Source organism: Anolis sagrei, chromosome 2 (assembly GCF_037176765.1).
Source record: "Anolis sagrei isolate rAnoSag1 chromosome 2, rAnoSag1.mat, whole genome shotgun sequence".
Lineage (NCBI taxonomy): Eukaryota > Metazoa > Chordata > Lepidosauria > Squamata > Dactyloidae > Anolis > Anolis sagrei.
In genome coordinates this window covers 164,676,641-164,701,398 of record NC_090022.1, presented here as the reverse complement: position 1 = coordinate 164,701,398, position 24,758 = coordinate 164,676,641, and the positions used below count along the sequence as shown (strand labels likewise).

At 43.6% G+C, this 24,758-nt stretch overlaps 1 protein-coding gene across 3 annotated transcripts in view; it reads left to right on the top strand.

Annotated features, from left to right (window-relative positions):
• The window catches only part of RASAL3 (RAS protein activator like 3), an 81,665-nt gene that overhangs the window by 29,911 nt on the left and 26,996 nt on the right, over positions 1–24,758 (top strand). For all 3 annotated transcript variants that reach the window (XM_060763537.2, XM_060763536.2, XM_060763538.2), the window contains exons 3-9: positions 8,270–8,385; positions 8,806–8,890; positions 10,387–10,484; positions 11,884–11,972; positions 15,009–15,114; positions 18,330–18,428; positions 21,803–22,342. In XM_060763537.2, coding sequence (XP_060619520.2) covers positions 8,270–8,385; positions 8,806–8,890; positions 10,387–10,484; positions 11,884–11,972; positions 15,009–15,114; positions 18,330–18,428; positions 21,803–22,342 — 1,133 coding nt within the window. The remainder of the gene's footprint in view (positions 1–8,269; positions 8,386–8,805; positions 8,891–10,386; positions 10,485–11,883; positions 11,973–15,008; positions 15,115–18,329; positions 18,429–21,802; positions 22,343–24,758) is intronic.

Genomic DNA, 24,758 nt, shown 5'->3' with positions numbered 1-24,758 from the left:
CGGGTAAAGATGATCTTAGCAGAGCAGATGGTAATAAAGCACGTTCAACACAAGATAGCAGCGTCACAACAACGGTCAACACAATCAGTCTGAACAGCACAATGATAACAATACAATGATGACAACACAACCAATCCGCCACAGTGGAGGAGCCGCTAGGCCAGTTGCAGGCCAGTTGTCAATAAATAAAGTCGCAGTCGGGCCTCTGCAGTTCGGCAGTTGGGAGGGAACGCTCTGCTAGGCCCTAAGATGGCGAAGGCCTCAGCGTTCTACCTCTCCTCCCTCCTCCTTCCTTTTTGCTCCCCTTCTTGATGAACTCGCCAAAAAGGCCTCCGGAGGGTTCCTTCAAATCCCCGGGTGCCAAGGTGGCAGCTGGTGGTTGTGGGGGGGTTGGATGGGGGGGGGGAATTAAGGTTCGTTTGGATGATCTCACCGGACCGCTCTGTAAGTCAGCTGTTAGCTCTCCGCCATCTTCTCCCAACCCTTCTGTTCTTGCAGGCAAAGATGTTAAGCAAAGAGCAGCTGGGAGACAGCAGTTTTAAAGCCTCCTTCTCTGACCTGCTTCTCTCACTGGTGTAGGAGTGAGTAGCCAAGACACCCTCCATTTCTTTCTGTAATGAAGAAGGTGGACTTCTCTTTTCTCAGGAGATTACATTGGGACTTAAAATGTCCTAATTTTCCACAATGGAAACATCCCTTATTTCCCTCAGCACTGTTAGGCTGCATGGCGCCTGCCATCCTCCAGGCGGTGTTTTCTACTGAAAAGCCTCTCCCTGGCTGACTGTGAGGGGATTTTTTAAATGGCGGTTGGGATTGTCTTGTTTCCTTTTTGATTCCTTCTTCTACTTTAAATCCTTCCTTTAAAGTAATCAACTGGTCCACCATGATAGCTGCTTGTGCTGAAGTTTCGGGGTTTCTATCCTGTATAATCCATTTATAATCAAGGGGGACCTGTTGATAAAACTGTTCCTTTTGAATTAAGTTTTTGAGCTGCTGGAAGTCATTTACCTCAGCGCCTTTGACCCAGCTCTCAAAGTATTGTGCCTGCTTGGAAGCTAATTGAGAATAACTCTCATATTTTTCTTTTTTGATCGTCCTGAACTTCATCCTATAAAATTCAGGCGTCAGCTGCAATTTCTGTTGAGCTTCTCGTTTAAACTTAGAGTAATCTTTATGTTCTGTCTCTGCCATGTCACTATAAATCTCCAGAAGTTTACCACAAATCTGTGGCCTTAAATATGCCATCCATTTTTCCTCAGCTACATTGAAGTCTCTACAACATCGTTCAAAGGAAATTAAGAACTTTTCGATATTGTCTTCTTTATTGTATCTTGGGAATTTTCTCAAAATATGATCCATAGGGATCTCCTCTGGTCTCTCCTGTATATTCACTTGTGTCTGAGGGAGAGTTAAACGTTGTTTTTCAATTTCTAATTCCATTTTCCGTAATTCAGCCTGCCTGACTCTTTCCCTCTCCTCAAACTCCATTTGAGCCTTTTGGGCTTCCATTTCTGCCTGTCTCTTTTGGGCTTCCATTTCTGCCTGTCTTGCCCTGTCCTGTGCCTCAACTTCCAATTTTCTTAACTCTAGCTGATATTTATACTGTAACTCAGACATAGGAGTTTGGTCTGAGTCTGATAAGCTTATCTCTTCTTGATAAGCCTCAACCTCCTTTGTTACTTTGCCTTGCTTTTTAGCCGCCATCTTTGGCTCCAACTTTTACCTCAGGATTTTTTCTTTAGGCGATCTTAGGCACTAAATTAGATGTTAAACGTATCCCGTCGCTTGCCACCAATTGTGAGGAGGTCCGTTATTAAACTGCTGCCACCAATTGTAACGATGACCGTATTAATGCCACCGAATGCCACCAAATGTGAAGGCGCGCGTGGTAAAACACCCACTGCCACCTAATCTATGAGGGAAGCCGGGCAACAATCAATATCAGCCTAGGAACTATTTTATAAAGGGACTGTTTCTGGCTGACTTTATTATTGCAGGCTGTTCAACTTAGAAGAAACTGTATCAGGCAAGGCTTGAGGAAAAAGTAACAAGTTTATTTTAACAGGAGTATAACAATGTATAACTGTTCTTCAAAAGAGGCATAAATCTTGATGGTTACATTGGAAAGGTTTCATGAGTAAACTCAGGCAAACACTTCATAAGGTTTCACAGCTGGCACAACAGGCTTAAACCCAGCCAAACCTTGATTCTTAATTCAGAATCAACAACCCCCTGTACTGGGTCCTTCTCTGCAACCACTTTGGTCACCAATTAATTCCCTGAATCTCCAAGAGATTCAGTTTTTCCCTACAGCACACTGGCTACAGACACATTCCCTGAATCTCCACCAAAAGATTCAGTGTCTTCTCAGCAGCTCTCCGGCCACTGACCAATTCCCTATTTCTCCCACTAGAGAAATGAGTCTCTTCCTGTAGCTCACCGGCTACAGACTGGAGTTTTAAAACACAGCTGCCTCTGAAGAGGCGGTTGGCTCCGCCCCTGTTGCTATGGCAACTCAGCTAACACCAAGCCACTCCCACAAAACATAACCTCCCATACTTACCATCCCTAAACCATTGTCCAAACTACACATAACCAAAGGAATAAAACTTACACATCGTCACACTTTTGAACTGTGGTGTTGGAGGAAAGTTCTGAGAGTGCCTTGGACCGCCAGAAGATCCAACCAGTCCATACTCCAGGAAATAAAGCCTGATTGCTCAGAGAAGGATATTAGAAGCAAAGATGAAGTACTTTGGCCACATCATGAGAAGAAAGGAAAGCTTAGAGAAGTCAATTATGCTGGGGAAAGTGGAAGGAAAAAGGAAGAGGGGCCGACCAAGGGCAAGATGGATGGATGGGATCCTTGACATAACTGGATTGACCTTGAAGGAGCTGGGGGTGGTGACAGCCAACAGGGAGCTCTGGCGTGGGGTGGTCCATGAGGTCACGAAGAGTCGGAAGCGATTGAACGAATGAACAAAAAAGAGCAGAGCTTTCCAAATTGTGTGTTGCAACACAGTAGTGTGTTACCTGTAGTCCACAAGTGTGTCACATGAAAAATCCCTCCCCCTCCCCTGATCAAAGCACTCAATTTAAATACTCCAGTGGAGGAGACTCCACTGGAAGAGACCCTCCCAAAGGGCATCTAGGCCAATCCCCTTGTGTTTCAAGTAATAATAATAATAATAATAATAATGGTGGTGATGATGATGATGATGATTGGGGCATTGTGTGGATTCCAGGCTGTATGAATTGTTCTAGCAACATTTCCTCCTAATGTTTTGACTGCATCTGTGGCTTGCATCTTCAGAGGATCTCTGAATGATGATAATGTTCCTGTGATAAAGTCATGGACTTATGAGAATATGAGTTCAGTGAGAACCAGACAGTTTCTTAGCAGAAACCGATTGCTGTCTTGACTAACCATTACATGTATTAGTCAGCGGTCTAACCAGCAAATCAGAAAACTACTCAGTGGCAGGACTCAGCTTGTTGACAATACTATTGTACTTGAATTATAAAACAGCTAATGAGTTCTATCTGGGAAAACTGTTCTGTGATTAGTACAAAGCAACCTATTCTTGATCTACATCTTCTCCCACAGTGAGGGCATTGGTTTCCTGGTGGAAGGCGGTCCCGGTCAGGGTTGGCTTGACGCGCCTTCCTCTTGGCACGTTTCTCTCTTTCGTCCTCCATTTGTGCCTCTTCAAATTCTGCAGCACTGCTGGTCACAGCTGACCTCCAACTAGAGCACTCAACGGCCAGGGCTTCCCAGTTCTCAGTGTCTATGACAGAGTTTTTGAGCCCATCTTTAAATCTCTTTTCCTGCCCCCCAACATTCCGTTTTCCGTTCTTGAGTTCAGAATAGAGCAGCTGCTTTGGGATACGGTGGTAGGGCATCTGGACAATGTGGCTAGTCCAGCGGAGTTCATGGCAGAGGACCATTGCTTCAATGCTTGTGGTCTTTGCTTATTCCAGCACTCTGACATTTGCCGCTTGTCTTCCCAAGAGGTTTGCAGGATTTTCCGGAGGCAGTGCTGATGGAATCGTTCCAGGAGGTGCATGTGACGTCTGTAGACTGTCCACATTTCGCAGGCATATAGCAGGGTTGGGAGGACAATAGCTATATAAACAAACACCTTGGTATCCCTACGGATGTCCTCGAACACTCTCTGCTTCATTCAGAAAAATGCTGCACTTGCAGAGCTCAGGTGGTGTTGAATTTTAGTGTCAGTGTTGACTTTTGTGGAGAGGTGGCTGCCAAGGTAGCGGAAATGGTCAACATTTTCTAATGTTACACCATTAAGTATTTCTGGTGTTGGAGAGGGATTGGCTGGTGACTGCTGGAACAGCACTTTGGTTTTCTTGATGTTTAATGACAAGCTGAGCTACTCGTATGCTTCTGCAAAGGTGTTTAGAGTGGCTTGTAGGTCTTCTTCTGAATGTGCACAGATCACATTGTCATCAGCATACTGGAGTTCTATAACAGATATTGTTGTAACCTTGGTTTTGGCTTTCAGTCTGCTGAGGTTAAATAGCTTCCCATCTGTCCGACAGATGATTTCCACTCCGGTGGGAAGCTTCCCGTCAACAAGGTGACAATATTATTATTTATTTATTTAAAACTTTTATATCCCGATCTTCTCAACCTCCGTAGAGGGACTCAGACCGGCTATAATATAAAGAAATAAAATAATATAAGGAAATAAAATAAAATATTCTGTTGGACTACAGCAGAATATAGAGGTTCATTGCACTCTTATAGGTAGCAATTCATTGAGTCATTTTGATACCACGAGAGTCTGGAAAACTGACTAAGCCTGAAAGTTACGTCAAGTAGGTAAACTGATATGCAGTCTCTTTATTCAAGCAGGCAACTGTCAGTTCCTGATTGCTTGTCTGACAAATTACCCCTCGGTGTCTAATAGTAAAATATATTACTTTAAAAGTCTTAAATTCCAAACCAGAAAGTCTGTTAACTCTCTCTTTTTTTTCTCTCAACATTGAAACTGGACTATCACCTGTGTTGACAGTCCCTATCCATGATGCCAATCAAATTCCACTGCTGGTCTGCCTCCTCTCTGTGATTTACTATTCCTTACTACTAATCGGGAAAACCTATCAGTATCTCATGATCTTGCAATGATCTTGTCAACAGCCTTAGGGCAATACATCCATTCTACTTCTGTTCAGAAAAGTGATATCAGGGGACAAGATTCTTTCCTCTTCTCTCCTATTCCCCACCTTCATGATTCCAAAGCTGCTTGTTTATTTTATATTTTACAGTTATATTTATCTTTTTTTTCATTGTTTAAATTGCAAAATAACCAAAATTAAAAATGTAAAGCAGCAGAAATGCTGGAAAGCAGGCTTACAAAGGTATATTCTGGCATATAAGACTACTTTTTAACCCAAGAAAATCTTCTCAAAAGTCAGGGGTCGTCTTATATGCGGAAGTAGTCTTATACATGGGAGTCGTCTTATACGCTGGAGTCGTATGGCAGTGGCTGTGTCCCTGCCGTATGCAGCAACTGTATGAAAGCATTAAGGGCAACACTGTACAAGTATGGTAGAAGAAAATCCATTTATCAGGATTCGTGGTCCCAATGGTGAGGTGAAGGGGCACCTCACTGGGAAGGTATAAGTGAAGGGAGGAGCAAGTTCCAGGCGTCCAGGGCACCCGGGGTATGGAATAAAGAGATAGAGTGGCTCTGGGCCCAGAAAAACACACCTCTTTTACCTGTCTGGCCCACCCTTGTAACCTATTACCGTACCTCCTCCTCTGCCTCTCAGATCTCGCTCCTGAAGACTGCAGTGAAGACTGCAGGTGCGCATGTCCAAGATCTGAGAAGCAGAGAAGGAGGTACTGTCGTGTTTTATCTCACAATTCAGCAGGAGATCAGTTGCACAACTTCAGCGCTTTCCAGTAGCTTCTTTCCTGCAAAGTATTTTAAGTCAACTGCTCCCACAGACTGCAGTCACTCTGGAACTATTTACAGACACTTGAGCACATGCCCGGAAATTGTCAGTTTTACCATTGTTCCCCCCCCCCCCCAATCTAGATGACACTAAAAACTTACCACAGCACATGGTTATATCTTGTCTTAGCAGACAGGTTCTTTTAATCAATTACACAGAACCTTCGGCAAACTGCATCACAGCACAAGGAGAGAGAATACACTGTACATGACTTCCTTATATACAATTCTGTACATTTACCTATAGCAATCTCTGATTGGTTCCCAACTCATTGACTTAACTCAAACCCAGGATTGCATCATTAACACTCATTTGGACCAGGCCAGAACACATTCCCCAAATGATGTCCTATATACAGTTAATTCATGACTCAGCATTTCCAATAGAAGCCTATTAGCAGTGCATGACTCAGCTATATTACATTACAATACATTGTAAAACCTGACAGGTACAGTAATAGGAAAATTCCCATATTGAAATCAAATCTGATGCTTTTAAAAATTTTATTTGGTGTGTGTTGGAAGAGGGGTAGTCTTATACACCGAGTATATTCCAAACTCTATATTTTAACTGGAAAAGTTGGGGGTCGTCTTATACACCCAGTTGTCTTATATGCCGGAATATACGGTATGTAGAAGTATGATTGTGGGATCATGGATTGCGGAATTGGTGCAACTGCACAAATAAAAAGAGGTGAAATATCATTGGTGCTCAACTTAATACACATCAGCTATCAATTACACCATGGTTGCCATAGAATATAGTGGGATTATCAATAAAATATCATCTGCCTGCATTTGCTTGAGGGACAAGCTGTGAACAACTGTCCTGACACTTAGGAAATCACCAAGGCTGTTCCAGATTTTGGCCCGGAAACCTCAAGGCCTGGAATAAGCTTGTCAACTGTACTACGCAGTCACTTGTACCTCTCCTCCTGTCCCCATGATGCTTTTTTCTAGAAACAAATACCTGAATTCTAGTAAAACTAATAGACGTGTACAAATGTAGCACCACAATTATGCAAAGCAAGTCAACCTGCAAATAATGCCATCTTCACATTTTATTTTGAACTCTGGGTACTAACTCATTGGATTATAAGAGGTTGGCTTCCTTTCCTCAAACCTTTCCAATTACACCAAGTGTCTTTGAATCAAGATTATGCTATATGCAAATATTGTTCATAATTACTAAATTGGCAAATAATTGCGGAGCGCCTCTCATTAGAAAGGGAATGGGTTGAGCTGGGTTGGCCTGAAGTGCTTCTGGTGTGTGTGGTAATATCCTTCAAAAGATTCCTCCAAAGTATTGTCCATGTTGCAATGCAGGCAGGGATAGATCTTGAAGGAGTCACTCCCTGTAACCTACAACTTGCAAAATGCGAAGTCAGGAGTTGAGGGATTCTGGGAGCTTTAGTACAAAAGAAGGAGGAGGAGGAGGAGGAGTGGAGGAGGAAGAGGAGGAAGAGGAAGAAGAAGGAAAGAGCTCTAGGCAGAAATGTAGGGCACACAGCACATTCTACACTGGATCTACATTGCCCTATATCCCAGGATCTGATCCCAGATTATCTGCTTTGAACTGGATTATATGAGTCTACACTGCCAGATAATCTGTGATAAACAGATAATCTGGGATCGGATCTTGGGATACAGGGCAGTGTAAATCCTCTGGAGGGAGATATCTTGGAAATGACTGAGGAGTTTGCTGTCTTTTGTCCTCCTAGACTCATTGCTACATTCTCAGTTTGAGTACATTCTCAGTTTGGTAGAATGTATTAGACCTCATGTCTACATCCTTTTGCACCTTAACAATACCTGATTCAGATACGCAACCAGAGGCAGCCCTAGGTAATTTTCAACAGTAAGCAAACAGTATTTTGTCCCCCGTCCCCCCCACCAATCACTGATATATATTTTCTGTTCATCATGGGAGTTCTGTGTGCCATATTTGGTTCAATTCCATCATTGGTGGAGTTCAGAATGCTCTTTGATTGTAGGTGAACTATACATCCCAGTAACTACAACTCGCATATGTCAAGGTCTATTTTCCCCCAAGAGTGCCTCAAGAGCGCCCCTGGGCAAAATCAACTATACTGCGAATGCTTACTTTGCGTAATGGGTTGAGCCGCCCCTGCACACAACCCAATGGGAGTCTGTCAAGAAAGGTGGTGAGTGGATCTGTGGGAGGAAGAGCAAAGAGCATGCGTGAAGACAGTGCAAGGTGTATTCTCCCAAGGTGTATTCTCCTGAGGCTTTCTCTACCAGTTTTTGACAATATTTCCATCTTGCAGGTGGTGATTCTTCTGTCCTGCTGGCTCCAGGTGTTACTCCTCACTCTCACCTTTGGGATGTGGCCAGCGTGTCTCTACAAGATCGGCAGTTGGTGATCCTGGGCAGAGAAGAGGAGGTACTTCCCACTCAGACATTTTGCTCTGTGGGAGGGAAGGCAAGATGGGAACATCCCTCTGGGCACACACAAGTGGGCCACTGGGCATGTCAAGGAGCTATCATCTCTTGAGGCTGAGCAGGAGCTCAGGACAGGTCTTTGTGTTTGTATCAGTAAAAACTGACCGTTGCTCCTGGCTACACAAGATCTCCAGATACTATTTTACAGTGCATTAATATTTATTTGTTAACTGGTACTAAAGACTTCATGTCTGCATCTCCAGAGTAGCTGGAGGGCCCCCGTTTCCTATTCCTATCTCTCGTTGGCCTGAGCATCCACTTGAACACTCTGCTTCAGGCTGTGAGAGTGGAAAAGAGTGTATTTTGAACAACATCACCAGTACTTTATGACATCCAGCTTGTTTTTTTTTTTTTTTTTTAGGGTCAACTCCAGAATCGGAAACGAACCAGTAGTTCTGTTTCAGAGACAAGTTCATTATACCGACCAGTGAATCAGAGGGACATTGGTGAGTGCTGAAACAATTGTATTATTTATATTTATATTTTAATTACCTTTATATTTTGCCTTTCTTCTAGTGGTCTCAAAACAGGCACTTCTGCTTTGCTTTGTTATTAGGACAAATGATTGCGGCAGGTTTGGCAGAGAGATTGGCCAAAAGTCACGGGGTGGACTTCATGGCTCAGTGGGAAATCTGTAACTGACACACTAGCCAAAACGTGAAAAGAACATTCAAAATTGTTCAAAAATATTTCTTTAAAATATTCTTGAGTGTTGGGAAATCCTCACAAGGAGACGTTTGGGATTTATTTTGCACAAAATTAGCGCTTATTTTGCACAGATAACGGCATTTTCTCTGCAGAAAATAATTTACATTCTGTGCAGAACGCTCTGTTTTCTACACAAATACAAAAGGTTTTGTGTACAAGAGAAAATAATATCGTCAACCTGCAAACCTGGTGTAGAATAGGTCCTGAATAGCAAACAGACTTCAAAATTTTGAGGTCTTTTTTGCAGTAGGAAGAAAATTGCTAAAATTATTATTATTATTATTATTATTATTATTAAATATTTATTTGTACCCCGCTACCATCTCCCCAAGGGACTCGGAGCGGCTTACATGAGGCCGAGCCCACAATACAACAATAAAACAATAGCTAATCAAGGTGATCAGTTGAAACATTCACACCTAGCTCCAGTAGACAAGAGTCCTTTGTCCCACCCTGGTCATTCCACAGATATATAAACCCATTTTCCTATTTCCAACAGACTTCACTACCTCTGAGGATGCTTGCCATAGATGCAGGTGAAACGTCAGGAGAGAATGCCTCTAGAACATGGCCATATAGCCCAAAAAAACCTACAACAACCCAGTGATTCCGGCCATGAAAGCCTTCGACAATACATCATTAGTGTCTCCTTATTATCAAAAATGGTTTATATATCTGTGGAATGACCAGGGTGGGACAAAGGACTCCTGTCTGCTGGAATTAAGTGTGAATGTTTCAACTCACCACCTTGATTAGCATATAATGGCCTGACAATGTCTGGAGCAAACTTTTGTTGAGAGGTGATTCCACAGATATATAAACTCCTTATTATTGTCCAGTTCCATCGTCTCTAGGTACTTGAGCAGACTTTATCTATACAATTACAGTGGAAGACCAACAGTTTCCTAAAGAGATGTTTTATCAGGCTAAAAAACATGTTTTTCCCCTGTTTGTCTCCATTTTAAATAGGCCCTAACACAGTGAATGTGGAAGACTGCCTGTACTATGGAATCCAACCTATGGAAACATGGGATTTGCAGTTTAGGGAGGGGTATTCAGAATTATTTGCCATTAACTCCCCCAAAACACCAATGCTATGATTCCATTGGATGAAGTCAGGGGCCCATTCACATTACACAATTATAGCACTAGTATTTCATTTTATCTGTCATGCTACTGCTGAGGACATTAAATGCTACTCCCTAATCTGCTGATCCAATTTTGCTATCAACAGAGATAGCAGCTGAGGGACGAAGCTTCCTAGATTCCCGGACCCCTGAAAAAAGGCCCTTCCAGGAAGCTTCTTCTGGAACACAACTCAGCAATGTCAAGGTACAAAATGTATGCTGCAAGTGCAGTAGGTGCTTAAAGGTGGGATGGAGTGGAAAGAGTTTGGGCATAAAGTCATGGTGTACTGCAGCTTGCCAGGACCTTTCAGTTTTGTGTGGTTTCACTACAGCTCCTTGTTCAAAAAGAACCTTAAAACCTGGCTCTTCTGCTGCGCCTTTGGCGAATAAATGCACAACATGACACTATTGCTCCTCTCAACGCTTCTGCCACTGGAGTACATGCCCTCCAAATGGGAAGTTTAGTTCCACAAACCTGTGTGTTTTTATGAGCTTCCTGCAAATAACCTGGCTACAGGCCTTTCTTTCCTGAAGTATGGACTAGTTGGATCTTCTCACAGTCCAAGGCACTCTCAGCGCTTTCCTCCAACACCACAGTTCAAAAGCATCTTTTGAACTATGGTGCTGGAGGAAAATTCTGAGAGTGCCTTTGACTGCGAGAAGATCCAACCAGTCCATACTTCAGGAAATAAAACCCAACTGCTCATTGGAGTAAAGGATATTACATCCAAAGAAGAAGTACTTTGGCCACATAATGAGAAGACAGGGAAACTTAGAGAAGACAATAATACTGGGGGGAAAGGAAGAGGAGCCGACCAAGGGCAAGATGGATGGTATCCTTGAAGTGATTGGCTTGACCTTGAAGGAGCTGTGGGTGGTGAGGGGCAACAGGGAGCTCTGAATGAATAAACAACAACTTGTACTAGTTGTTTACTACTATTTCTCTGGCAGCATGTCTATCATGGCATTCATAAAAAGAAGCCCTTCTTTATTAGACTCTGTTCCCGCCAACCTTCCACCAGGGACTGCTACACCTAGAAGGAGGATGCTTAGCAGAACCAGAGTCACAGATAATCAAGTTAAGAATGATTAACAAGTATGTGTGTGTGTGTGTTGGAAGGAGGTATTGTGGTTTGATGTCTTGTATCACTTGTATGAGCCTACAACTCCAGTTGCATCTTAGGCAGAAACTAGGAGGAGAAGTCTTGCTTTCAGCTGGTGAGAACTGATGAGTCCATCTTCATCTGAACATGAGGAAGAACTTCCTGACTGTGAGAGCTGTTCAGCAGTGGAACTCTCTTCCCCAGAGTGTGGTGGAGGCTCCTTCTTTGGAAGCTTTTAAACAGAGGCTGGATAGCCATCTATCGGGGCTGATTTGAATGCAATATTCCTGCTTCTTGGCAGGGGGTTGGACTGGATGGCCCATGAGGTCTCTTCCAACTCTTTGATTCTATGATTCTATGATTACATTTGTCTGCGAAGGGCTGGAGTGTTACCTATCTTGGGGAAATCCCACCTAGGTGACCATTAGCCTCTTCTCATTTCATCACAACAGGTAAGAGACCATCTTTCCTGTGCTGATTCTCCCCTTCCTACATCTCTAGGGCTTGCTGTGGAAACGTATCAGGGACAGAAAAGGTCGATTCCAGGCCAAGGCCGATTCCTCATCAGGGCTTGCTGTTAATGGTGCTGGGTAAGCTCTGAAACTGGTTTGAAAGTGAATCTGTATTGTTTTGTCTCTTTTGCCTCTATTTTGTTCCATCTGTGACTAAGTATGCATCTACACTGTAGAAACAACCTTAACTGTCTGGGCTCAATGTTATGGAAACCTAGCATTTGTAGTTTTACATGCTCTTTCACTTTCTCTGCCGAAAAGGGCCTCACCAGAGTAGAAATCCAAGGATTCCATAGCATAGAACCATAACAGTTAAAGTCGTCTCAAACTGGGTTAATTTTGCAGTTCGAATGTAAATGTACTTTGAGATAAATTGCCTGATTTGTGGCCATCCCAACTTCTCCCCTCCCTATATCATTCACTGAGCATAATGGCACACAAGCACAATTTCCTTTTCTGCAGTCCTGCTGGCCACATGACCTTGGAGGTGTCTACGGACAACGCTGGCTCTTCGGCTTAGAAATGGAGATGAGCACCACACCCCAGAGTCAGACATGACTGGACTTAATGTCAGGGGACTACCTTTACCTTTACCTTATGTCTTTATTTATTTATTTTATTTAGTACATTTCTATACCACCCCTCTCAGCCTGCCGGCGACTCGAGGTGGTTTACAAAGAAAGAGTTTGATGCCACCAAGGACACAATTACAATATAAAAACATCAGCAACAATAAAATCAAACATTATAATAAAACATATTTCAATCGATATTAATTAAAATGCCATATAGTTATTCCGTTATTATATCCGTTGCTCCATATTTTCAAATGCCCGCTCAAAAAGCCATGTCTTAAGATTATTTTGGAATGATAGGAGTGAGGAAGCCGATCTAATCTCCCTAGGAAGGGCGTTCCATAGCCGAGGGGCCACCACAGAGAAGGCCCTGTCTCTCGTTCCCACCAACTGTATTTGTGATGATGGCAGGACTGAGAGCAGGACCTCTCCAGATGATCTTAAAGTCCTCACTTTCAAGCAGGAGCCCCCGGTGGCGCAGTAGGTTAAACCCCTGTGCCAGCAGGACTGAAGACCGACAGGTCACAAGTTCAAATCCGGGGAGAGGCGGATGAGCTCCCTCTACCAGCTCCAGCTCCTCATGCGGAGACCTGAGAGAAGCCTCCCTCAAGGATGATAAAAACATCAAATCACCTGAGCGTCCCCTGAGCAACGTCCTTGCAGATGGCCAATTCTCTCACACCAGAAGCGACTTGCAGATTCTCAAGTCGCTCCTGACATGACCAAAAAAACCCCCAAACTTTCAAGCAACTGTAAACATGTATTGTTGAAGGCTTTCATGGCCGGAATCACTGGGTTGTTGTAGGTTTTTTTGAGCTATATGGCCATGATGAACCAACCTGGACACAGCATATTATTTGAGAACACAGAAATGCTGGACCACTCTAACAACCACCATGTCAGACTACACAGAGAAGCCATTGAAATCCACATGCATGTCGGCAATTTCAACAAAAGGAGAAAACCATGAAAATGAAAAAAATACTGGCTACCAGTATTAAAAACTCTAAAATTACAACAGCACAACAACAGAGGGTAAACAATCTGGGACATCTAATCACCTCTCAACAAAAGATTGCCCCAGGCACTAACAAGCCACACCAAACAATAGCCAGGCCATCAAATGCTAATCAAAGAGATCAGCTGAAACATTCACACCTAGCTCCAGCAGACAAGAGTCCTTTGTCCCACCCTGGTCATTCCACAGATATATAAACCCTTTTTCCTAGTTCCAACAGACGTCTGACCTCTGAGGATGCTTGCCATAGATGCAGGTGAAACGTCAGGAGAAAATGCCTCTAGAACATGGCCATATAGCCCGAAAAAAACTAGAACAACCCAACTCTAAACATGTTGCCTGTAGAAGCCTGCAAGAGTTGGAGGGTCAAAACCCATATAATCACACTTTGAGAATTAATATGGAACCTTTGAAGACCCAGTAAGGCAGGGTCTATTCTGCCATATAATCCAGATTATCAAAGCAGATGATCCACATTATCTGCTTTGAACTGGATTATATGTGTCTACACTGCCATATTGCCTAGTTAAAAGTAGATAATTTGGATTTTATTTGGCAGTGTAGATCCATCCCAAGTATATATCGTTCACTCCCTTAACTACTTCAAGGTGAAAACGTGCTGGGTGCTGGGAGCACACCACTCCGCTGTTACTCGAACTCCACTGGCTGCCGATTAGCTTCCGAGCACAATTCAAAGTGCTGGTGTTAACCTATAAAGCCCTAAACGACTCCGGCCCTGTTTACCTCTCCGAACGTATTCTCCCCTACGAAAGATCAAGACCACTAAGATCGTCTGGAGGGGCCCTGCTCTCAGTCCCACTGCCTGCACAAGCACGGCTGGTGGGGACGAGGGACAGGGCCTTCTCGATGGTGGCCCCTCGACTTTGGAACTCCCTGCCATTAGAGATCAGAACTGCCCCCTCCCTCATGACGTTCAGGAAACTAACAAAGACCTGGTTGTGGAACGCGGCATTTGACAACTGATTTAATTCTTTACCCACATGAAAGGAGGATGATGAATGGTATTGTGATGGTGTTGGACGATTTGGCTCTTTTAACTGTGATAATAATGTTTTAATGTGTATGGTGTTGTTATTGTATATTCTTTGTATGTTAACACATGTGAACCAGTCCGATCCCTCTTTGAAGGTGGGAGGGTCGGTATATAAAACCTCGAAATAAATAAATAAATAAATAAATAAATAAATAAATAATATTTCTCCTCAATAATGCTTGTACACAACCTATGGGTGGGAAACATGTTTTTGGATTTTTGTGCCCAGAATCTCCGATTCTCAGCCAAGACAGCCAAGGCTTCAGAGAGTTGAAATCCCAAACATCTGGAGAAACAGAGTTTGAGAAACACTGAGATGGACCAAATCATTGTCACAAACATTATGGGACGAAGGGAGAAAGAGGGGCAAGAAAAAAGATCTGGCTGTTGATGGTGGTTGGCCTTGGGGTACCTATATACACTGTCTGCTTCTTCTCTATGATGTCTCCTCTGCTCACTTCCTCCAGAGATGTGCTGCCTGGCCCTACTGTTCTCCTGGACTTGGACAATGAGAAGGACATCTTGATCCGCCCGCTTCACAGTAGCCTCCTGGGGGAGCAGTATTGCTTTGAGGTGAGGGCTTCCTCGTGTCCCTTGAGCCAAGGAACTGTTTTCACCTTTTCTGGTCAAGGAGGAGGTGCAAAGGTTCATGCGTTCCACAAAACTTCACTTTCCAGCCTTAGATATTGATCAGTTGGCTGGCTCAATGACGAAAGAGTGGTTTATACATACACATTCACAATCACACAGGCTCTCTTTTCTCTAGTTGGTCTGAGATTGGAAGAAATCATCTTCTAAGACTAGGCAAGACAACTTCATGGATTGTAGTTCAGTCTTCTATTTATTTATTTATTTATTTATTAACAGCTTTTATATTCCGCCATTTTCAACCCGCAGGGGACTCAGGGCGGATTACAGTGTACACATATATGGCAAACATTCAATGCCAATTTTGATATACAACATATACAGACATACACAGAGGCTATTTAACATTTTTCTGGCCGCCAGGGGAGCTGTCGCTTTCATCGTCCATCTGTGATGCTGATGAAGCACTTCCGCATTCCCCGCATGCTTCCTCGCTGGAATGCTTTGCTGGAGTCTTCTTTATGGCCTCATAAATCAGTTAATTTAGCCTCCCCACACTTTAAGGTGGTATCTAATTTTCCTACTTAAACAGATGCAACTGTCTTTCGGGTTGCAAAGGTCGACAACAGGCTACACACAATTGGTTGGAAACCCACTCCAACCCGGGCTGGCTTCGAACTCATGACCTTTTGGTCAGAGTGATCTTAATGCAGCTGACACTCAGCCAGCTGCGCCACAATCTCTTTTGCTGTTATTCCATTCATAAATGTGCATAAAACTGCTCTGTTTAGCCAAGGCATTTCTAAAGAAAAAAAAGACTCCCTGCTTTATATTATTTTGCAAAGGTAAATAAATACCTTAAAGACATCAAATCCTGTCTGATTTTGGAAGCTAAGCAGGGTTGGCTGTAGTTAGTATTTGGATAGGAGAATGCCGACACATACTACTACTACTACTACTACTAATAATAATAATAATAATAATAATAATAATACTTTATTTATACCCTGCCACCATCTCCCCAAAGGGTCTTGGGGTGGCTTACATGAGGCCAAGCCCGTCAAATACAAATACAACAATACATCAACAAGCAAGCAAGCAAATAAAACAATATAAACAATACAGTTAAACATGTAAGCAATAACACACAAAAGATTTAAAACTCTATGGTAGGGCCAGATGTAGATTAAAATTTTGCCTGCATCTATGGCAAGCATCCTCAGAGGTAGTGAGGTCTGCTGGAACTAGGAAAAAGGGTTTATATATCTGTGGAATGACCAGGGTGAGACAAAGGACTCTTGTCTGCTGGAGCTAGGTGTGAATGTTTCAACTGACCACCTTGATTAGCATACAATGGGCTGACTGTGCCTGGAGCAAACTTTTGTTGAGAGTTAATTAGATATATAAACCCTTTTCTCTAGTTCCAACAGATCTCACTACCTCTGAGGATGCTTGCCATAGATGCAGGCGAAACGTCAGGAGAGAATGCCTCTAGACCATGGCCATACAGCCCGAAAAAACCTACAACAACCCATGTATACTGTGTTTTAAAATTAGGGGGGAAAGTTAGAAAGGGGTTTTAAGAGTGTAGAGAAGAGAAAGCACACTGTCACTGTGATTGTGAATTATTTTTATTGTATTTTTACATTGCTTACTGTATTCTTATATTTTATGTATCTATTATGCTGTTGCTTTGAGTTTTGTTTTTATTTTATTATAAAGTACTGTTGGGCTTGGCCTCACGTAAGCTGCCCCGAGTCCCTGTTGGGGAGATGATGGTGGGGTATAAATAAAGATTATTATTATTATTATTATTATTATTATTATTATTATTATTATTCTCTTGGAAAGTTGTGTCCTCATGTAAGCACTGGAAGCAACCTGAGGTGGCGCAGTGGGTTAAACCCCTGTGCCGGCAGGACTGAAGACTGACAGGTCGCAGGTTCGAATCCGGGGAGAGGCAGATGAGCTCCCTCTATCAGCTCCAGCTCTTCATGCGGGGACATGAGAGAAGCCCCCCACAAGGATGATAAAAACATCAAATAATCCGGGCATCCCCTGGGCAATGTCCTTGCAGACGGCCAATTATCTCACACCAAAAACGACTTGCAGTTTCTCAAGTCGCTCCTGACATGACAAAAAAAAAAAAACCCTGAGGTTTTCCTCCTGAGGATTTCCTTGGAAATCCCCATAGGAGGGACAACCAGATCACACCCACTTGGCACCCACTAATTGATTGTTCGTGGTATGAAGTGGATCCCTACTCAAACTGGTTACTGAGTCAGGAGTTGAAAAGGAGGTTACAAATGCATTGACAACCACATTCCCAACAACCGTATGGTGCAACAGCACCAGAAGAACCAGGACATGGCTGAGACAAAAGCGGGACTGCTTGTATAACAGCTTGGTATCCCAAGGACGCATTATATAAAAAAATGTGACTATTTTCGGGGAATTTTCTTGCTCCCAAACAAGCCAAATCAGTCTGAAATTGGCTACGATTTCGAAATTGGTTGTAATTGCCAACCCTGAAAAATAGTGACTGAAAATGGTCTAAGATAGGCCTGCACAACTCCCAGAATTCCTGGCCATTGGGCAAGCTGGTTAGGGCTTCTGGGAGTTGGAGACCAAAACAGCAGGTTGTGCAGGCTTGGTCTAAAATGATGCCTGGAAGTTATGAGCTGACACTTTTGGTGCACTAAAATATGAGAGGAGATTCCATCTGAACATGAGGAAAAACTTCCTGACTGTGAGAGCCGTTCAGCAGTGGAACTCTCTGCCCCGGAGTGTGGTGGAGGCTCCTTCTTTGGAAGCTTTTAAACAGAGGCTGGATGGCCATCTGTCAGGGGTGATTTGAATGCAATATTCCTGCTTCTTGGCAGGGGGTTGGACTGGATGGCCCATGAGGTCTCTTCCAACTCTTTGATTCTATGATTCTATGATGGTGCAGACTGTAGCGGTTTATGTGTGCATGTTTATATCACAGGGAGGAATCACTTCCACTCTTTCCACAAGTGTCCACCCCTGCTGACAACACCAAACACTTAAGGTTGACTCCTCAAGCACTGCAGCTGGGATCCAGCAACAAATTGGCTTCATCTAAGACGTTTCTGTTGTCCTTCTTTGGTTATCACAAGTGGTGGACCAAAGCCACGCTCAAAGAGCCTTCCTTACACAGAGTTCTTTGTCCACTTTTGCAGGTTGTCAGTGCTGGAGGGAGGCGCTGCTTCAAGTGCGCTTCTGCTGCTGAGAGGACCCGTTCAATGGAGGACTGGCGCCGAGCGGTCCAGCCCAGCATGGTAAAAACCGATTGTTCTGTGACTTCTCTGTTCATGCAAAGGACATACTTCTTTCAGGTCTCCCAACTAACAGTTTTCCAGGTTGTTGTAGGTTTTTTCGGGCTATATGGCCATGGTCTAGAGGCATTCTCTCCTGACGTTTCGCCTGCATCTATGGCAAGCATCCTCAGAGATAGTGAGGTACCTCTGAGGATGCTTGCCATAGATGCAGGCGAAATGTCAGGAGAGAATGCCTCTAGACCATGGTTGTATAGCCCGAAAAAACCTACAACAACCCAGTGATTCCGGCCATGAAAGCCTTCGACAATACATTTAACAGTTTTTCCTTCATGGACACAATACCTTTATGTGTTCCTGTGTCCATCCCTTGTATAAATCCATTTCCTGCTTCACATTCTTCATTCATCTGGAGCATATACTCTAATGTAATTATCTCAAAAGCCCACTAAAAGTTTATAGCCAAGTACTTGAGAAAAGGTAGCCCTAAACCTATTCCTTATTTTTGTTGTTTGATTCATCCTTCTATATGGTGGCTTTTGTGGTCATGATTCTTACTCTCTCTTCAACCTTTTTCTGCCTGATTGGGAACGCCCAGTGTTGTACCAATGTTACTGGAGTGCCCCATCCAGCATGGACACTGGCTGCAGTGGTGTGACTACATTTGGTTAATTCAGTGTGTTGACTCATGTGCTAACCCATAATGTCATCCTGGAGAGAGAGCAGGAGGGGAAGGGTGGCAGAGGGGGAAATGGCAGCAGATGGGAAGGAGCACTCAACCTTCATCCTCCATTTCTTGCATGTCTTGTGCCCCTCCAAGCACATCCCAGATGACTGGCAAGTGGCTGCCTACCTTTCTCTCCCCCCCCCCCCCGCACCTTCTTCTCTTGCCCTGGATTTCCCTGCTTCTAATTGCCACTGCCTCCCATTACTGACCAAGCCAGAACTCTTGCCAGATCTGAAAGGAGCTGCCCAGTGGCAGAAGCACCTCATCTCCACCATTGACTGTGATGGATGGATGGCATAGTATAAAGACAAGCACCTCCTAAAATATGAGTGTGCTGTTCACCAAAAATATGAAGCCGTCAAAAGGAAGAGGGAGTATGGTTGTTGAAACAGCTGTATATTTAAATTTCTCTTTAGTTTAATTGTTGAAATATATCCCACTGATTATACCAATATCAGGGGAGATTAGAGCAGCGAAGGTTAGAGACACTTAGTATTTAAAAAGGTAGGAACTGGGAAACACTAGAACTGAGAGACTTAAAATGCTTCTTCAAATTAATCCGCTGCCACCATCCCAGTATTAATCAGGCTGAGGTAATATTGTGAGTTTGTTCTGTAACACATACTGTGCCACTATAGTTCCTTAGTGGCTGCTGTGAAGCTGACTTTAGAAATACTTTGACCACAAAGGTACACACACTGAGGCTGGTATAATTTGATAAAAGAACAAGAATGTTTATTGAATGAGTTTGAAATAATTCAGGTACAAATGCTTAATGGTTTCAGAACAAACTGGCATGAAAAGCTTGTGGTTGTGTTAGAGTAAAATCTTAAACTCTTCTGGGTTATAAGTCTTCAAAGTTCCACTACAGAAAATTACTTCAGGAAATTCATCTCTGACAGTAACTCCCAAAACTGCCCCTCAGGAATCTAGCCAAAAATACCCTGAACTAGACTTCCCTAGGAATTGAACAGTCCACTAACTGGTCCCTGCTCCACAACAGTATTCTAGCTATCTGCTAATAGCTACTCTGAATACCTCACAAAAGACTAACCCAATCTTCTTCTCTAAACCCAGACTCACTCTGACTAACACCAATTCTTCCACTCTCTAACAACTCCACTAACTAAAATGGTTTCTACCTGGCTCCCTTTTCTAAAATGGAAGCCGTGGCTTCACCAGGCCTACTCCCTTAGGCTTCAACCAGCCTTAAACTAAAGAGAAATTTAAGGGATTCATTACACAGGGACACCCTGGTCAGTGGAGAGGGACAACTAGGAGATCGAGGCCCTTCCACACAGTTTTATAAAACCCACATTGAACTGAATTATATGGCAGTGTGGGCTCAGATAACCCAGTTCAAAGCAGATATTGCGGATTATCTGATTTGATATTCTGGATTATATGGCTGTGTGGAAGGACCCTGAGAGACAGATGGTGAGGGGTGATACCCAGTTTTCATATATCCACTTGGTAAGTTCTGTACCCACCTAGTGACATCACTGAGTGACTGAGAGATCGTGGAAGATATTCAGAAAATGATAATATTTACATGCTTTTTCAACTCCCAAATCCACAAGGGATATTTTCATAGATAATAGCAAACTGTATGGAAATGAAGGTCTTCTTACCCAAGAATACTATAGAATTGTTTTCAAGAACCGAAGAAATACCTAGAAAGGATATAGTATTTTGTTGGGCATGGATAAATGACTTTTTCTATGGATATGGGGTGAGGGGGGGATACTATTTATTTAGTTTCTCCTAGGAACCAGCTAGGGCAGTGATAGGCAACCTTTTGAGCTTGGTGTGTCAAAATTTGCCAAAAAACCAGAGTATAACTTGGGTGGGGTGTCAACTTCAAGAGAGAAAAAAAACATAATTTTGCAATATTTATAGTTTAAATTAAAAAATGTATATTCCAGTTATGGAGTGAACAATGCTCAAACGTGCAGACGTTAAATTTGTAGAGTCTTTTACGAATTTAAGAATGGAATTAGATTGGCTTTTATAAGGTGTACTTCTCTGTATGCGGCTGCATGTGGCCGCGTGCCATCAAAAATAGCCATGCGTGTCAGTGGTGACACGCATGTTATGGGTTCACCATCACGGAGCTAGGGTGTTAAGATCATCTGGGGAGGCCCTGCTCTTGGTCCCGCCTGCGTCACAAGTACGTTTGGCGGGGACGAGAGACAGGGCCTTCTCGGTGGTGGCCCCTCGGCTGTGGAGCGCCCTTCCTACAGATATTGGATTGGCCCCCTCCCTGTTGACATTTCGGAGGAAAGCGAATACCTGGTTGTTCGAGCAGGCATTTGAATAGACAGTGTAACGAACATAGGAATATGGAACAATTGGATGAGGAGACTGGATTTCGATTTTAACTATGAGACGCTAATGAGATGTTTTATTGATTTATATTGTTTTTAACTGTTTTATGATGTTTTTGAGCATTGAATTTTGCTATTGTTAACCGCTCTGAGTCGCTCGAGGGCTGAGAAGAGTGGTATACAAATATAGTAAATAAATAAATAAATCTCCATGAACCCAATCCCTGTCCTACACACCTACTTAGTGCCTAGTTTGATCTCCTTCCCTTTCCCTCCTCCTCGCCTTTCTCTGCATCCCACTTCTCAATCTATTCCCTTCTCAGGACAACTGTGAACGGACTGAACGTATGCTGAGCCTTTGGGTGTACGAGGCCCGGGACTTGGCTCCTCGGAGGCCCTATCTCTGTGAGCTGCGGCTGGATGGAGCTCTGTATGCTCGCACCACCACAAAACCGGCCAGTCCCACTGGAACCATCTTCTGGGGAGAGCACTTTGACCTGAAGACTCTGCCGCCAGCTGAGGAGCTGCACGTCTGCCTGGTGCAGGAGGAAGAGGGGCACAAAGCAGGCAGCCTTATCGCCAGTGTGGCCATCCCTTTAAAGGAGCTGGCTGCTGTGCGGCAGCCCTTGGAAAGGTGGTATCCTCTGGGCAGGGACAGGCCAAACCTGTCCACCCTCCGTCTTCGAGGACGCTATTGCAACATCCGTGTGCTACCTATTGTGCGGTACAAAGAGTTTGCAGAGTATCTCACTTTCCATTACCAGGAGCTGTGTGCTGGGCTGGAGCACAGCCTCAGCGCCAGAGACAAGGAGGAGTTGACCAGCGTCTTGGTGCGCGTCTTGCAAAGCACAGGCAAAGCCAAGGTACCTCTGAACTTACAGGCACCCAAGTTGGGATTTATTTATCGTGTCAGGAGCAAACCAAACAGTTGTATAGCATTTTTAACAAACAAACAGGCAAACAAACAAAACACAAAGTTTGCAAGCTTGGTAATTGAAAAAATGTCCTTTGACTAGGAGCTGGCCACTTGGAGTGCCTCTGGTGTTACTATAAGAAGGTTCTGGCATGAGTTGGCAGCATCACATCCACCTGTAATATTTCAAGCTGTTGCTTGGCGCATAGGCCTGTGTTTATACTGCCATCTGCAGTTTCTATGTGTGAATGCTTCCTTTTGTGGGCAGCTGCTTTTTTCAATTACATGTCCTTTTGCTATAAAGCCTTCTGCCAACCTAGCAGTTCGAAAACATGCAAATGTGAGTAGATCAATAGGTACCGCTCCGGCGGGAAGGTAACGGTGCTCCATGCAGTCATGCCGGCCACATGACCTTGGAGGTGTCTACGGACAACACTGGCTCTTCTGCTTAGAAATGGAGATGAGCACCAACCCCTAGAGTCAAACATGACTGGACTTAATGTCAGGGGACTACCTTTACCTTTACCTTACTATATAGCAGTGTTTTTCAACCTTCCTAATGCCGTGACCCCTTAATATAGTCCCCCATGTTGTTGTGACCCCCAACCATAACCATATTTCCATTGCTACTTCCTAACTGTCATTTTGCTACTGTTAGAATCGTCATGCAAATATCTGATATGCGGGATGTATTTTCATTCATACATTTTCATTTCATACACTTTCATTTTCGGCACAAATACTCAAATTTGAATTCTGGTGGGGATGGGGGGGGGGTTGATTTTGTCATTTGGGAGTTGTAGTTGTTGGGATTTATAGTTAGCTTACAATCAAAGAACATTCTGAACTCCACCAACGATGGAATTGAACCAAACTTGGTACACAGAACTCCCATGACCAAATATTGGAAGGGTTTGGTGGGCATTGACCTTGAGTTTTGGAGTTGTAGTTCACCTTCATTCCAGAGAGCACTGTGGACTCAAAAATGATGGATCTGGACCAAACTTGGCACGAATACTCAATATACCCAAACGCAAACACTGGTGGAGTTTGGAGAAAATAGACCTTGACATTTGGGAGTTGAAGTTGCTGGGATTTATAGTTCACCTACAATCAGAGAGCATTCTGACCCCCACCAATGATAGAATTGGGCCAAACTTCCCACACAGAACCCCCATGACCCACAGAAAATACTGTGTTTCTGATGGTCTTTGGTGACCACTCTGACACTCCCTCGTGACACCCCCCTCCCCAGGGGTCTCGACCCCCAGGTTGAGAAACGCTGCTATATAGGCAGTCTCCAAGTTACAAACATCCGATTTACAAACAACTCAGAGTTAAGCATGGAGGTGAGACAACAGGAAGTAAGAAATTGCTACCCCTCGAAAGGGAAATTCACTCCTGTTGAATTATCAATTGAAGTTTTGTCATCAATCCTTGTTTCAACAACAAGCCATTTTTTTCCAATCCAGTTATCACAGGGACAGAAAGGTTTTGTTTTGTTGTTTTTTTTGTTGTGTCAGGAGCGACTTGAGAAACTGCAAGTCGCTTCTGGTGTGAGAGAATTGGCCGTCTGCAAGGATGTTGCCCAGGGGACGCCTGGGTGATTTGATATTTCTATCATCCTTGTGGGAGGCTTCTCTCATGTCTCCGCATGAGGAGCTGGAGCTGGAGCTCATCCGCCTCTCCCCGGATTCGAACCTGCGACCTGTTGGTCTTCAGTCCTGCCGGCACAGGGGTTTAACCCACTATGCCACTGGGGGCTCTGGGACAGAAAGTGAAGTGAAATCTTCTGAACAGATAGATGAACAAACACTACAGGGGTGTCAACCCTTACCTATGCCATATATATATATATATATATATATATATATATATATATACACACACACACACACACACACACACACATACACACACACACACACATATGGAGTTACACTTTAAAAAGTACCTGTTCCGACTTACAAACAAATTCAACTTAATAACCTATCTTGTTCGTAACTTGAGGACTGTCCACACTCATTTATAACACTGTGATTCCATCTTAATTGCCACAGCTGCATTCTGTAGTTTGTAGTTTCGTGATTCAACAGTGATCTTTAGTTGAGAATTCAAAGTACCCTTCTTTGAACTGCCAATCCCAAGATGCTGGAGAATCTGGGTTGTTGTAGGTTTTTTTGGGCTATATGGCCATGGTCTGAAGGCATTCTCTCCTGACGTTTCACCTGCATCTATGGCAAGCATGTTGCAAAGGAAATACTTCTTCCAGGTCTCCCAACTAACAGTTTTCCAGGTTGTTGTAGGTTTTTTCGGGCTATATGGCAATGGTCTAGAGGCATTCTCTCCTGACGTTTCGCCTGCAT